This window comes from Eulemur rufifrons, chromosome 30 (assembly GCF_041146395.1).
Source record: "Eulemur rufifrons isolate Redbay chromosome 30, OSU_ERuf_1, whole genome shotgun sequence".
Classification (NCBI taxonomy): Eukaryota; Metazoa; Chordata; class Mammalia; order Primates; family Lemuridae; genus Eulemur; species Eulemur rufifrons.
Window position 1 is genome coordinate 128805549 of NC_091012.1, and position 13585 is coordinate 128819133.

Genomic DNA, 13585 nt, shown 5'->3' on the forward strand with positions numbered 1-13585 from the left:
GAATCTCATTTATAGAATCATAGTTGCCCAAATTAATGCCTTTACGATATCAACATTGTAGCTTTTACTTGTGACAGAATTCAAATTAAAATTGTGTATAAGTCACTAATTGGTTTTTAATCAGCTAAATTGCAGTAAGAGAATTTTAATATTTTCATACATGTCTCAGGTAGCCTTCTTTATCCATTCTAGTAAAAATTCATCAAGCTGTATACTTAAGTAAATTTAAAGCATGTAAACATCTAAAGTGATGGATGCTCTTAGTTCCTTAAAAATGAGAGATCTATCTCCCTAATCCTTTGAAGACTAGAAATAAGCTCTAAGATCTAAGGATCTCCGGAAACTAATGATAAATTCTTTGACTAATGAAACACAACTGGGTCAAAACCTTGTTGTGATTACCTGAGACCTGGAGTGTTGGATGTCCCTCATTTTGGTTGAAAAATGATTATGTGACATCTCTTGAGTTGTTGGAAAATCCATGGTTTTTGATGAGCAGATGGTATTATGATGACCACTGGTTGCCTGGGCTGAATGAAGTGTTCAGGATTTTCATACTTCAGTATCTCTCTCCCGAGAGTGTCTCTATTATAGTTCCTTATTTAGAAAAAGTAAGGAAGGGAAAGGGGTTGATAGGGAAAGGGAACAGAAACAGTATTATAGGTAGTACTCTTTGATATGTTGGGTGCTGTTTACTATTTTATGTATGTTTGACAGGTACTTTCTAAAACACTCAGCCCAGTGTATTTTCTAAGAAATATTTAATTGCAGCCAGATTGTTACCAACAGTCACATTCCCAGAAGCCCTCAAAACTGTGTTTTTAGGAGCATAGTGGTTATTAAGCATGGAGGCCAGTTAGCCTAGGTTCAAATCCCAATTCTGTTGAGGCCAGGAGTTCAACACCAGCCTGGGCAATGTAGCAAGACCCCATCTCTACAAAAAATAAGAAAAATTAGCTAGGCATAGTGATGCACACCTGTAGTGCCAGCTACTTGGGAGACTGAGGCAGGAGGATCCCTTGAGCCCAGGAGTTCGAGGCTGCAGTGAGCTATGATCATGCCACTGCACTCCAGCCTGGGTGACAGAGTGAGACCCTGCGTGTGTGTATTTTTCCAACTCTGCCTCTTCCTGAGACAAGTTACTTAACCACTCAGTGTTTTAGATTCCTCATCTGTAAAATAAGAATAACAAGTAGGTCTGCCCTATAGGGTTGTTTTGAGGATTAAGTGTCATGTAAAATGGTTAGAAAAGTACCTGGCATATAATAATTGCTTGATTAATGTTTGTTATTGTTGTCCTTCTTGTTATGAGAACAGAAGGAGTGCCTATAAATGACAGTGGAATTTCCAGGATTATTTTTTAAATTTTTTATTATGGAAAATTTCAGACTTCAGGAAGTAGAACTGAATTCTGTGGTAGCTGTTTGTTTCACATCACCAAGTCTTAAATGTCAGCTGCTAGAAAGTAAGTGCCATAATTTGGGACCTTGTCTGTGTTAGTCACCATTGTATTTACAATTCCTTGAAAATAGTAGTTAAACTATAGTTGGCCTTCAGTAAATATTTGTGGACTGGATGAATGAAGATGGTGTTTTGTCCTAATCCAATTGAAATTATAAAGGAGGACTCATTCTGTTTGGGGCCTGCTTGTGGTCTAGCTACAGATTCATTCTTCCATTTGTTAATTAGTTGGCTCATTCATTCATTCACTGAAGCTTTATTGAATGCCTTTTTTGGATCAGTGGTAGCTCTGGGATTTCTGTATAAATGAACTAAGGAGTGGCAATCCATTTGGAAAGGGCATGTCTAGATGCTGTATTTGCATAGTAAATAAGTCCAGATTTTTTTTTTTTTACCTGGCAGGTTATTTATGTGGGGTGTGGTGGGTCTGCTGTAGTTAACTGGAATGACATTAACATCTCCTGCCCCAAGTCATACCTTGGCTCAGCTTTCACACACAGGCCTCTCATTTAATGCTTTGGATTGTCCCTACGTCAAAGAGAAGTGAGTATGTATAAAAGTCATTCAAATGCAGGGGACAGGGGACTAACAGAGGCATGTCCAGAGCATCAATGAGTATGGAGAGGAAGGAGCTGTTAACTTCCCTCAAGGTTGAGAAGGAAGGAGTGGGGTGTTCTGGAGATCCTTTCATGGAAAGTGGTATTTGAGCAAGGTGATAAAAAATGATGGGAATTCATGGTACTGGCAGTGTGCATGCAGCCAAGGAGAGAGCACGGTTATGTTGAAGGAATGAAGAGGTGGGTTGGGCTGGAGTGCAGAGGCCGTGGTGGTCGTGGTGGTGGTGGAGGGGGTGGGCAGCTGGAAGGGAGGTGGTGCCTCTTCCCACAGGACTCTGCCAGCCCGCTCACAAGCTGCCCTTCTTCTGGGTGGGCTAGCAAGTTGGTGAAGGAGTTCAGCTGGGCAGCAGCTTGATCAGATTTGTACTTTTAGAGAGATAAATGGGGAGGTGCCAGGAATGTGGACTGGAGATGGGAGAGGAAGTAGCCGGGAGATGTGCCAGCCCTGGGGCTCCATGGTTGATGACTAATTGGCCAGGCACCAGGAACTTCTAGTAGCTCTTGGAAAGGGGCATATGGGCCCACCTCATGCACACTCTGTAAGCTGGGCCGCCGTTGCCTGGGTTGGCAGCAGAACTGACAGAAGAGCCAAGTTTCCTTTCAAAGAAAATTCTTTTGTGTATTTTGGGAATGAAAAAGCCAGGAGTCAGCATTCTACTATCTTTGTTGATAGTCTAAGAATATAGAAATAATTTTAAAAAATTAAGTTGGGAGGGCGTTGTTAAATACATTTACATACATGTACACATGGACATAATCATGTATATCTATAAATCACACATATACACTTATGTATATATATACATTCAGTAGGCTTATATTTCTACTTCATTTTTTTAATCAACTTTTTATTTTAGAATAGTTTTAGATTTATGGAAAAGTTGTGAAGATAATAGAGTTCCCACATACCCCACACCTAGTTTCCTTTCTTGGTAACATCTGACATTAATATGACACATTTGTAATAATTAATGAGCCAATATCAGTATATCATTATTAACTAAAGTCCTTAGTTCTTACCCACTGTTATTCAGATTTCCTTAGTTCTTACCCACTGTTTTTTTCTGGTCCGAGATCCCATCCAGGATCCCACATTACATTTAGACACCCACTCTTCTTAGGCTCCTCTTGGTTGTAACAGTTTCTCAGAATTTCCTTGTTTTTGATGACCTTGGCAATGTTAAGTTTTGCAAAATGTCCTCAGATACACATTTGTCTGAAGTTTTCCTCATGATTAGACTGAAGTGATTGAGTTTCGGGGAGGAGGATCACAGAAGTGAAGTGCTATTCTCATCACATCACATCAAGTACATACTATCCAGATGACTTATCACTAGAGATGTTAACCTTGGTCGCCTTGGCTGAGGTGGTGGTAGGTTTCTCCACTGTAAAGTTCTGTTTTTTCTCTCTTTCCATACTTGACTCTTTGGAAAGAGGTCAGTCTGTGCACTCCACTTTTAAGGAATGGGGAATTATGTTCCACCTCCTTGACGGAGTAGTATCTAAATAGATTATTTGTAATTTTTCTGCACGGGAGATTTGTTTATTCTCCCCCATCCTAATTAGGTTTTGGTAAAGTGATATCTGTCCTCTGAATTATAAATGCTAATTCTGTAGCACTTGCATCACATTTGTCATTTACCACCTAGTGACACCTTCCACATTTGTTTTCCTGTGTGTGTGTGATATATAAACAGATCTATGTCTTATTTACCCAAGCAGAATGTAAATTTCTTGAGGACTGGGACATCATCTTATGTAAAGCTCCTTACAGAGTTGGACACAGTGCAGGCAGTTAATACATATTAAATAAAAGGTTTTTAAAGTAGTTTAATTTAAAAATTTAAATATTAACCATAGTTAACCGAACCAGATCATCAAAGTCTATGAGAAACATGGTAAGAAGAGGATATTGTTGACTTGGCATCCTGATTTGTGAAGTTGTCCTGAACTTGTAAGTGTGATTAATATGGTGTTTACTGTGTGCCAGCTACTTTTGTAAGCACTTTACATGTATTATTTAATAGTCTAGGCAACCCTATAGGTTGGTCCCATTATCCCCATTTTAGAGATAAAGAAACTGAGATAAACAAGGGTTGATCTCCCTCTCTTTCCCTCTCACTCTCTCATTCTCTCTCTCCTTCTAAGAAGATAAAATAAACTTTTAACACATATATACATTAAATATATATGTATGTGTGTGTATGTGTGTGTGTGTATAATCACACAGCTAGGAAATGACCCGATGGGGATTTTGATCTCAAACATTCTGGCTCTAGAGTTTTGAACTCTTAACCAATCACTGGGCTCTAAATTCACTGACATGGTGATTAAAATGATACCTCATTTGGGGAAAAGACAGACTACTATTTAAACATTTCATTCCAACGTATTAGGATACTTCTGATGACAGGGCAGCAATCTTGCTGTATTTTTCCTTGGGGAAGTGTTTCCATAAAGCCAGGGCTGTTTTTCCTTTTTCAGTTTGTATGGTTTTTTTTAATGAGTAATTTTTGTGCAGTACAACTAATTTTGTTTCTTTAAAATACAGGAATTTTCACGATTGATATGTCATATACAGTCCATATTCTAGATAGCCCACACTCCTTCGCTATGTGATCTGTTGAAAGATAATAGGCTTTTTATTTTCTCTCTGGCGTTTTTAAACAGAAGTGGCCACTGGGTCCTGCCAAATAAACACACCCTCAGTGTGTTCCTTGTCCGAGTGGTCACACCTGTGGGCCCCGGGAAACGGCCTAGATTCCAGCAGCAACGTAGGCGAGGGAGGAGGACTTCTCTCGAAGCCACCCCAGCCATGAATCGGCCCTGGCTTCCTGAACCATAAACAAATGAGAGCTTTGTTCTCCCCATTCCTCATTTGGTCCCAAGTATGACTCAGGGTTAGGCTGGGTCCTCAGGCTCCGTGCCTTTGGCTGTTGGAAGGAAGTGGGAGGATTCCAGGGTAGTTCTGGGACCTTTTCAAACTGAAGAGAGGAGGCTGACTGCATGATGGGAGAAGAGGTATTTCTTTTTTTTTTTTTTCTTTTAGAGATGTAATAAATCCCCTTAACTTGTGTCTTATCCATACCATTTTGTAGCAGGACTTGTAATGGGTTTGCATTGGTGGATTAAAATGATGTATGTGCCAGCCAGGATCCCATAGAGGGGAGCTGTGGGTGTGCTAAGGAGGAACCTATCAAGTGTAAGGATTAGTTTCTAAAGTCAAATGTTACACTGGAGCTTTTTAGCTGTTTTAATCCCCCCTCCTTTGGTTAATTCAGCCATTAATTTTTACAGATGTTTCCAATTGCTCTGTGTCTTGGGTTTTCATGTGCTCATACTGCAGAAAGAAATTTAGATGGGCAGTTTGCACAAGCAGTAACTGTTACACCATGTCACAGAGATCTTCAGCGATTACAGATGTTTGTGTAGTAAACACATCCAGCTTGCTTTTCAGGTTAGCTTAGGAGAAAAGGATATGTCCACGAAGAGCAAGCCAGCTATGGGGCATTTCACTCTTGGGGAACATGGACATTTGGAGTTTTTCTTGTGAATGGAGAAGCTGTGAGTACTGACTTCTGGGTGCTGTTGAACTGTTTTTTTTTTTTTTTTTTGTAGAGTTAAAGATATTTGGCTAATTTTGTAGTGCTGAGCATTTATATATATGTACTCATGTATAGAGTAAAATAAAAACACTAAATTATGTGACTTACTAGAAGTTTGCTGGTAATAGGTGGTCTTGTTTTTCCCGGGGAGTTGTTCATATTTGTCTCCCTAAAAGCAGAAGTATGTCATTTTCCAAACACAGAATTTCCTAAATAAACCACAGGATAAGTAAGGCTTACGATGCGTCATATGTCTTCCATATCCCTCTCTCTCATTGAAAAACAATTTAAGGGGGAATTTGATGAGGTCTATAAAATATGTCCCTTTATGTCTTTTTCTGTCAGCTTTAACTTACACTAGTTTCAAAATTACAAAAAAATAAAAGGAAAACTAGCATGGTGAAAAGGAAACACATTGTTTTAACACATTATGTTCTTTTAAGAGTAGGAGAAATTCTTGAAAGGCTTTTTAATGGTGTCTGTTGTTTGCCTCGAAGGAAGAGAGAGGCAGATATTTATGGGGAGTGCAGGCAGGGGTTGGTTAGAATAAAAATATATTCATTTGCAATGGCTTGAAAGGATTTTCCTAGGAAAAGATCTTACGTTTACTGATCTCATTGCTGGGTGTCATCATTCTGAGTTCCGATAAGTAGAAATCAGAATTAGGTATTTATATGCAAAACTAAGATGACAGCTCTTCATTGGAGAAATGAGTGAAAGCGTGATTGGTTGTAAGCAGTGAAATGCGGAAAAGTCTCAGCAGCAGCTCTCTCAAAGCTTCTCTGGCCCCCTTAGGACTTGGAGATGGGAAAGGAAAAGTAATCCCCTTCTGGCCCTAGTAGCTGCTGCCTTGGTTTTATGACCTATAAGCTACTTGTTGCACTGGTGAGCGCTCCCAGAACCCTTTGCTTGTTTGCTTCTCAAAATGGAAATAGCTCTGTTATTTCTCTCATTACACGAGCTCTTTGTAATAATTATTATAATAATAAAAACTCAAAGTTGAAGAATATGAAGAAATAAATAGAAATTACTCTCAATCCTATTATCCGGGAACAGCCATACACATTTCATATGTATCTTTTCAGACGTTTTATTCTGAGCCTGGATATGCATGTAGGACACACAGATTACTCTTCATACAATAATGATGTCATATCAAATGTTGCCTGTTTTTAAAGACTTAACACATTACGGGACCCTTTTTCTGTCAGCCTCACGGTATCTGTAGGGTCTCCATCCATTGTAGAGATGCAGCATCATTTATTGAACCAATCCCTACTTGATAACTATTTAGGTTATAGCCCCATTTTTAATATTAAAAACATTCTTGTATACGTGCATCATTATCCCTTCCTTGATTATTTCCTCAGGCTAATTTTTGAAAAAGAGGAACTTCCAGGTCAAAGGCTGACTTGATTCTGGTTGGTTTTGTTTTTAATGAAAATAACCCAAGTATATGGTAAAAAATTCCAACAGAATAAAACTAAGACTTTCTCAAGCCTACACTCTCAGCTTTACTTCCTGGTGGAAATCTTCATAAAAGATTTCTATGGGCCAGGTGCGGTGGCTCACGCCTGTAATCCTAGCACTCTGGGAGGCCGAGGCGGGAGGATCGCTCAAGGTCAGGAGTTCGAGACCAGCCTGAGCAAGAGCGAGACCCTGTCTTTACTAAAAAAGAGAAAGAAATTATCTGGACAACTAAAAATATATATAGAAAAAATTAGCCGGGCATGGTGGCACATGCCTGTAGTCCCAGCTACTCGGGAGGCTGAGGCAGAAGGATTGCTTAAGCCCAGGAGTTTAAGGATGCTGTGAGCTAGGCTGATGCCACGGCATTCTAGTCAGGGCAACAAAGTGAAACTCTGTCTCAAAAAAAAAAAAAAGATTTCTATGTATTCTTGTAGAAATATAGAATTTGCTTTTTTTTTTAATTGTGGTAAAATATACATAACATTTACCATTTTTAGGTGTACAGTTCAGTGGCATTAAGTACATTCACACAGTTGTGTGACCATCATCACTATCCATTTCTTTTTTTTTTTTTTTTTTTTGAGACAGAGTCTCACTCTGTTGCCCAGGCTAGAGTGAGTGCCGTGGTGTCAGCCTAGCTCACAGCAACCTCAAACTCCTGGGCTTAAGTGATCCTACAGCCTCAGTCTCCGGAGTAGCTGGGACTACAGGCATGTGCCACCATGCCCGGCTAATTTTTTCTATATATATTTTTAGCTGTCTATATAATTTCTTTCTATTTTTAGTAGAGATGGGGTCTCACTCTTGCTCAGGCTGGTCATCACTATCCATTACTAAAACTTTTTCATCTTGCAAAAATGAAACTCCATACCCATTAAACAATAACCTCTCATACTCCCCTCCCACTGGCCCCTGGCAACCATCATTCTACTTTTTGTCTCTATGAATTTGACTAGGTTCTTCATATAAATGGTTAGTATAATATTTGTCATTTCATGACCAGCTTATTTCATTTAACATAATGTCTTCAAGGTTCTTCCATGTCATAGCATGTGTCAGAATTTCCATCCTTTTTAAGGCTGAGTAATATTTCACTGTATAGATGTAATACATTTTGTTTATTCATTTATCTCTTGATGGACATTTGAGTTGCTTCTACCTTTTGACTATTGTGAATAAAGCTACAGTGAACATTGGCGTACCAATACCTGTTTGAGTCCTTGCTTTCAATTCTATTGGGTATATCCCCAGAAGTGGAATTGCTAGATCATATATTCTAATTTTAATTTTTTGAGGAACTGCCATACTGTTTTATATAGTGGCTGCACCATTTTACATTCCTACCAGCAATGCACGAGGGCTCCAATTTCTCCACATCCTTGCCAACACTTATTATTTTCTTTTTTTTTTTTTGATAGTAGCCATCCTAATGGGTATGAAGTGGCATCTCATTGTGGTTAGAGTTGGTGTTTCATGTGTGTTCACATTTCCTGTCACTAAGTGGGAAGGACATTATTCTTTTCATCTTGGAATGTTGAGTTGGGGACAAGGTCTTCTGTCTGAGAATTGCCATTAAATAGATAATCAGTCACATAATCCCAAGAGATTTCAAATTGCTTAAAGGAAAAATTAGGTCCTCCTGTTCCCACTACCACTGAAGAAAAAAATGAGTGGAGTACCCGGGTAGTTGCTTAGTTTCAGAGGTTTAATGGTGACCAGGACTATTGTTTTTCACCTAGCCCCGCCCAGTTACTTGAATCCATAATCAAAGATTTATGGAGACTAGATTCTATGAAAAAAGGTGACTTTTTCCTTTGTGCTATTGTTAATTCTAGGTGATGGTACTTGATTCATCTTACATAATGGGGAAAGCCAGTTTTATGATTGATTTTTCTCTCCTTGCCTTCTACTCTGGAGTTCCTTAGGGATAGGAAATGAAAGTCCTTCCTTTTACAAATTATTTGCTAAATCATTTATTTGATTCAATTGATATTATTTAGTGGTATGGACTGAAGTCTTTATAAGTAATTGTGGTCCTCTTTTGTTCTTTACTTATATGAATAATTATTTCATAATATTTATATCTTGGAGTTTACAGGTGCTTTTGCTTCCTGAAGTTCAAGGTTTTAAAGATTTCTGAATGGCCATTAAAATTATCATGCCTTTGTACTTAGTTTGTTCTTTTCCTCTCTAATAGTCTCACTAGTTGTAAAATGATAGCCTAGCCAACTGGGTTTTGGTGGGATGGAATGAACTTAATGCTATATGAAAACTGGCAACTTTGAAACAGGACATCCAGCTTATTTGACTACATGATGGTGTGTCTTTTCTTACATTTAAAAAATCTAGATCATTGATCAGTGAGTCAGTGACTTGTTTTGTACTTTTCTTTTTTTTTTTTTTTTTTTTGAGACAGAGTCTCACTCTGTTGCCCAGGCTAGAGTGCCACGTCAGCCTAGCTCACAGCAACCTCAAACTCCTGGACTCAAGCAGTCCTCCTGCCTCAGCCTCCCAAGTAGCTGGGACTACAGGCATGTGCCACCATGCCTGGCTAATTTTTTCTATATATATTTTTAGTTGTCCATATAATTTCTTTCTATTTTTTTAGTAGAGATGGGGTCTCGCTTTTGTTCAGGCTGGTCTCGAACTCCTGAGCTCAAAGGATCCACTTGCCTCAGCCTCCCTGAATGCTAGGATTACAGGCGTGAGCCACTGCGCCCAGCCTGTTTTATACTTTTCTGTGGCATTGGAGGCCATTTAAAAGCTACAGGATGACAGTCTCATTCCCAACTCAGGCTCTTAATGTTGGAGGCCAGATACCAAATAAGTGTATACCCATGAACGCTCTAGAAACAAATGGAAGCCTATTTATAATAATATAAGATCAACTTATACCTCTAATAGATATTTCTCTCTCTCTCTAAACCTGGGCTATAAAATGAACAATTCACAAATTAAAAGTATGCCACAATTGCCTTTAAAAAGCACTTTTTCATCAAAAGGCCATCCTTAACCCATTTCACAAATGGCCTGTGATTCAAAAGTATTACCTCAATTAAACTTATCCTTGAACTTTTAGGAATTAAATAGGCAGGGTTTGGAAAAGTGAAGGTACAAAGTTGAGGTCTGTATCATGTAGAAATTGTGTTTCTGGTTTGCTCATTTAAGATGAGGACGTTAGAAGTGGTAAAAATGGATTTACTGCCTCATTTTCTTTTTCTTTCACTTGCCAAGCATTTTCACCCACCAGTGATTTTAATATGTTTTGCTCCATTTGTTTTGGTAGCATCTGCCCAGTCTGTTCTTTTTATTTTGACTTGTTAGTTGGGGTTCTCATTTTCTCTTTCCACTAGAAGCAGCTTTTCTGAAACTTCTCGGGTATCTTTTCTAGATTATTAACAAAGTTGATAATAAGTGAAGTAATGATATAAAAAGTGTCAAGATTTTATATCCTAGAGTAGTCCACACTTATCCTTTTGGTATAGTGCTTAGCACTGTCGAGTTATTGTGTTGGGAGAGCTAGATGTCTTGCATATCTTACATGTCTAATTGTATATTTAATTTCTTTTTCTTTAAGCCCCAATACCCCCTCTACATTCAGGCATTGTTAGAAGCAGAGAAAATACATAGACTTACAGTACTGTTGTTTTCAATTCAGAAGAGGCTGAAACATTATGAAGCTGATAACTCTATCCCCACACATGAAAATAATCTGCCTAAGTAATAGATATCACATTATTGATCTGCAATATAGAGGTGAACGGAACATAATTAATGGGCAGCCTTACTGTGCTTTCCAGTGAAGGGTTATGGGATCTCTGACATTTGGGTACAATTTTTATATTCAGTGCCCAAGAGTTCAAACAACTGCAGGTTTTTCTGACCTTTAGTCATAGGTCATTAGGCGGGAGAGGAGAAAAGCAGTCTGGATAAGAGATGAAAAAGGGGTCCTGAGAAAATTAATGAGAAGCCCAAAGAGATACAGCTGGGTTGGGGAGGCATCACTAAGTTTCCAAGTAATAAAAATGTTTCTATGGGGCCATAGAGCAGTATGTTTGTTGTGTAGCCCAACCCTGACTTTCAGTGAGCCCAACTCTATATCAAATGAAGCATCTAATGTGGGTTGGTCATTTTTGTCATGAATTAGATGGGCTAGAAGGAGATAGGAGTATCCTAAGAGGTGATGACACAAGGCAATGAAGATGATTAAGAAACTAGAAATCGAAAGTTGTGGAGAAACCGTAGTCATTGCAGCAAAGAGAGACGACTAAGTAGAGTCCATGAAGAAATGCAGAATTATGTAGGGTTTGATGGTTGTCTGTTCTCTGGTCCTACTAGTGGCTGAAAAAAGGGGGCCCCATTTAACTGGAAGCATGGTGATCAGGTTGGGAATAAGGGAGAAGTAGCCAATACTGAGGATTGCTAAACTCTTCATTGTCCTGTGGAAGTGAGGATGTGGAAATCTTTTACTGAAAGTCCCTATAAATTTGGGTAGATAACCATGTGAAACCCATTTGCCTGAAATAGATTAAATGTAATATCTCAGGAGTAAGGATTGGCTTATTAACTCTAGAAGTGCCATTCCTGGTCTTTGTCCTCCTTTGTCGCCATCTCCCGTGAATCTGTGTTGTGTTTTCCCTGTGTGGAGCCTGTAGCAAATCTTCGTGGAAGGCACAAAGAATAATTGCTGCTCCTGGGAACTTATAAGTGGAGAACATTGAAATGAACATTCTCCATTGTAATAGAAAAGGACAAGGAATTTCTCAGGGCAAGAAAATATACCAATTGGGATATTTTACTGTGCAACATTGTCTTCCCTACTTCCCCTAAAAAAAATCAAAATATACCTTTTGGAAAATAACAGGTAACAACAAAAAGTGCCAATTAAGAAAGCATATAATTAAAATAGGTGATTTCATGTTTTGTCTTTTAAATGAGGGTTTTCTTCTCCTTTGTTTTATGTGGTTTGGTGACTTTGTGTTTGTTACAGAGAAAGGAGAAGAGAATGGGGAAATATTTCGGTACAGGAAAATGAGAACATGCAGAATAAATAATGACTTATTATTTGTTCAAATGGTAAGAATCTAATTTGCCTAAAAGTCAGGCATCCTAAAAAGAATTTACAGCCATAGGAGGATTCTTTTCTTTCTTCTAAGACTTGCTATTAGACTGAAGTTAGAATGAATGAATATGAATGACAGCCAAGTACAGACTATGTTGAACTTTTGCTCCACCAGACTAGAAATTACTCTATCAAAAGGTTCCTCTAAAAAGTGCATTTATTCAATGTGTCCCCACCTCAAACTTGAATCCCATTTTTAAAAGTCAGTCTTGACTCGGCAGTGCAAAGGCAATTTATGTGACCAAAGTGTTTGTACCCCCTGTGATATTCTGAAATTAAAAAACAAATTTCAGGCCGGGCGCGGTGGCTCACGCCTGTAATCCTAGCACTCTGGGAGGCCGAGGCGGATGGATTGCTCAAGGTCAGGAGTTCGAGACCAGCCTGAGCGAGACCCCGTCTCTACTAAAAATGGAAAGACATTATATGGACAACTAAAAATCTATATAGAAAAAATTAGCCGGGCATAGTGGCGCATGCCTGTAGTCCCAGCTACTCGGGAGGCTGAGGCAGTAGGATCGCTTAAGCCGAGGAGTCTGAGGTTGCTGTGAGCTAAGCTGACGCCACGGCACTCACTCTAGCCTGGGCAACAAAGTGAGACTCTGTCTCAACAAAAAAAAAAAAAACAAATTTCAAAAAAAGTCAGTCTTAATTCTTTAAAAGTCAGCAAAATCAAAGTAAGGTCATGATAAGTGGAAATGCTTGTCAAATAACTGAGAAATGGAAATATCTGAAATTTGTATAATTTAAAAATTATGATATACTTAAGTAAATAGTTCTAAGACTAGCAGGGAGAAAATGAAACCTCAAAATTTGCGGGGGGGGGCTGGCTTTCATCATGCTTGTTTTTTCTCCTATTTGAGAAACTGTAATAATTACCTAGATTTGTGTTTAGAAGGAGTTTTTACTTGTGCAGAACTAGAGAACTGCTAGAAAATAAAGCAATTGAGCTACAGACCCTGGGCACATAGATCAGACCTCTTAAATCTATATCTTCAAATACTGGGAAATGAGGAATCTATAAGCATTGTCTTTGATCATACGTGAAAAACAGTTACAAAGTAAAGTTAAATCTTTTTTTCAGTCCTTTTCAGATGTATGAATAAGGAATTTATGGGTTTAATTAGAAGAGTAGGAAATATGTTTTTGGCTTTGAAAACATTTGATAAAATGTCTCAATACTTTATTTAGAACAACATTAATTGGAAATGACTTTACACCTTCTACTTAGTCACTGAAGATATAAACCATGAAAACCTATACATCAAGGGTGATGATAAAAGGCAGGGAATGTTCTATATGGGTGGTGTCTT

General features: G+C 38.5%; 1 protein-coding gene across 13 annotated transcripts in view; it reads left to right on the forward strand.

Moving 5' to 3' along the window:
* The window catches only part of SH3KBP1 (SH3 domain containing kinase binding protein 1), a 312915-nt gene that overhangs the window by 184334 nt on the left and 114996 nt on the right, over positions 1-13585 (forward strand). For 2 of the 13 annotated variants that reach the window (XM_069464031.1, XM_069464032.1), the window contains exon 1: positions 4955-5099. The exons of the other annotated variants lie outside the window; for them this stretch is intronic. In XM_069464031.1, the coding sequence (XP_069320132.1) occupies positions 5085-5099 (15 nt within the window). In that variant the 5' untranslated portion in view covers positions 4955-5084. Of the gene's footprint in view, positions 1-4954; positions 5100-13585 lie in introns of those variants that run through there. 13 annotated transcript variants of the gene reach the window in all.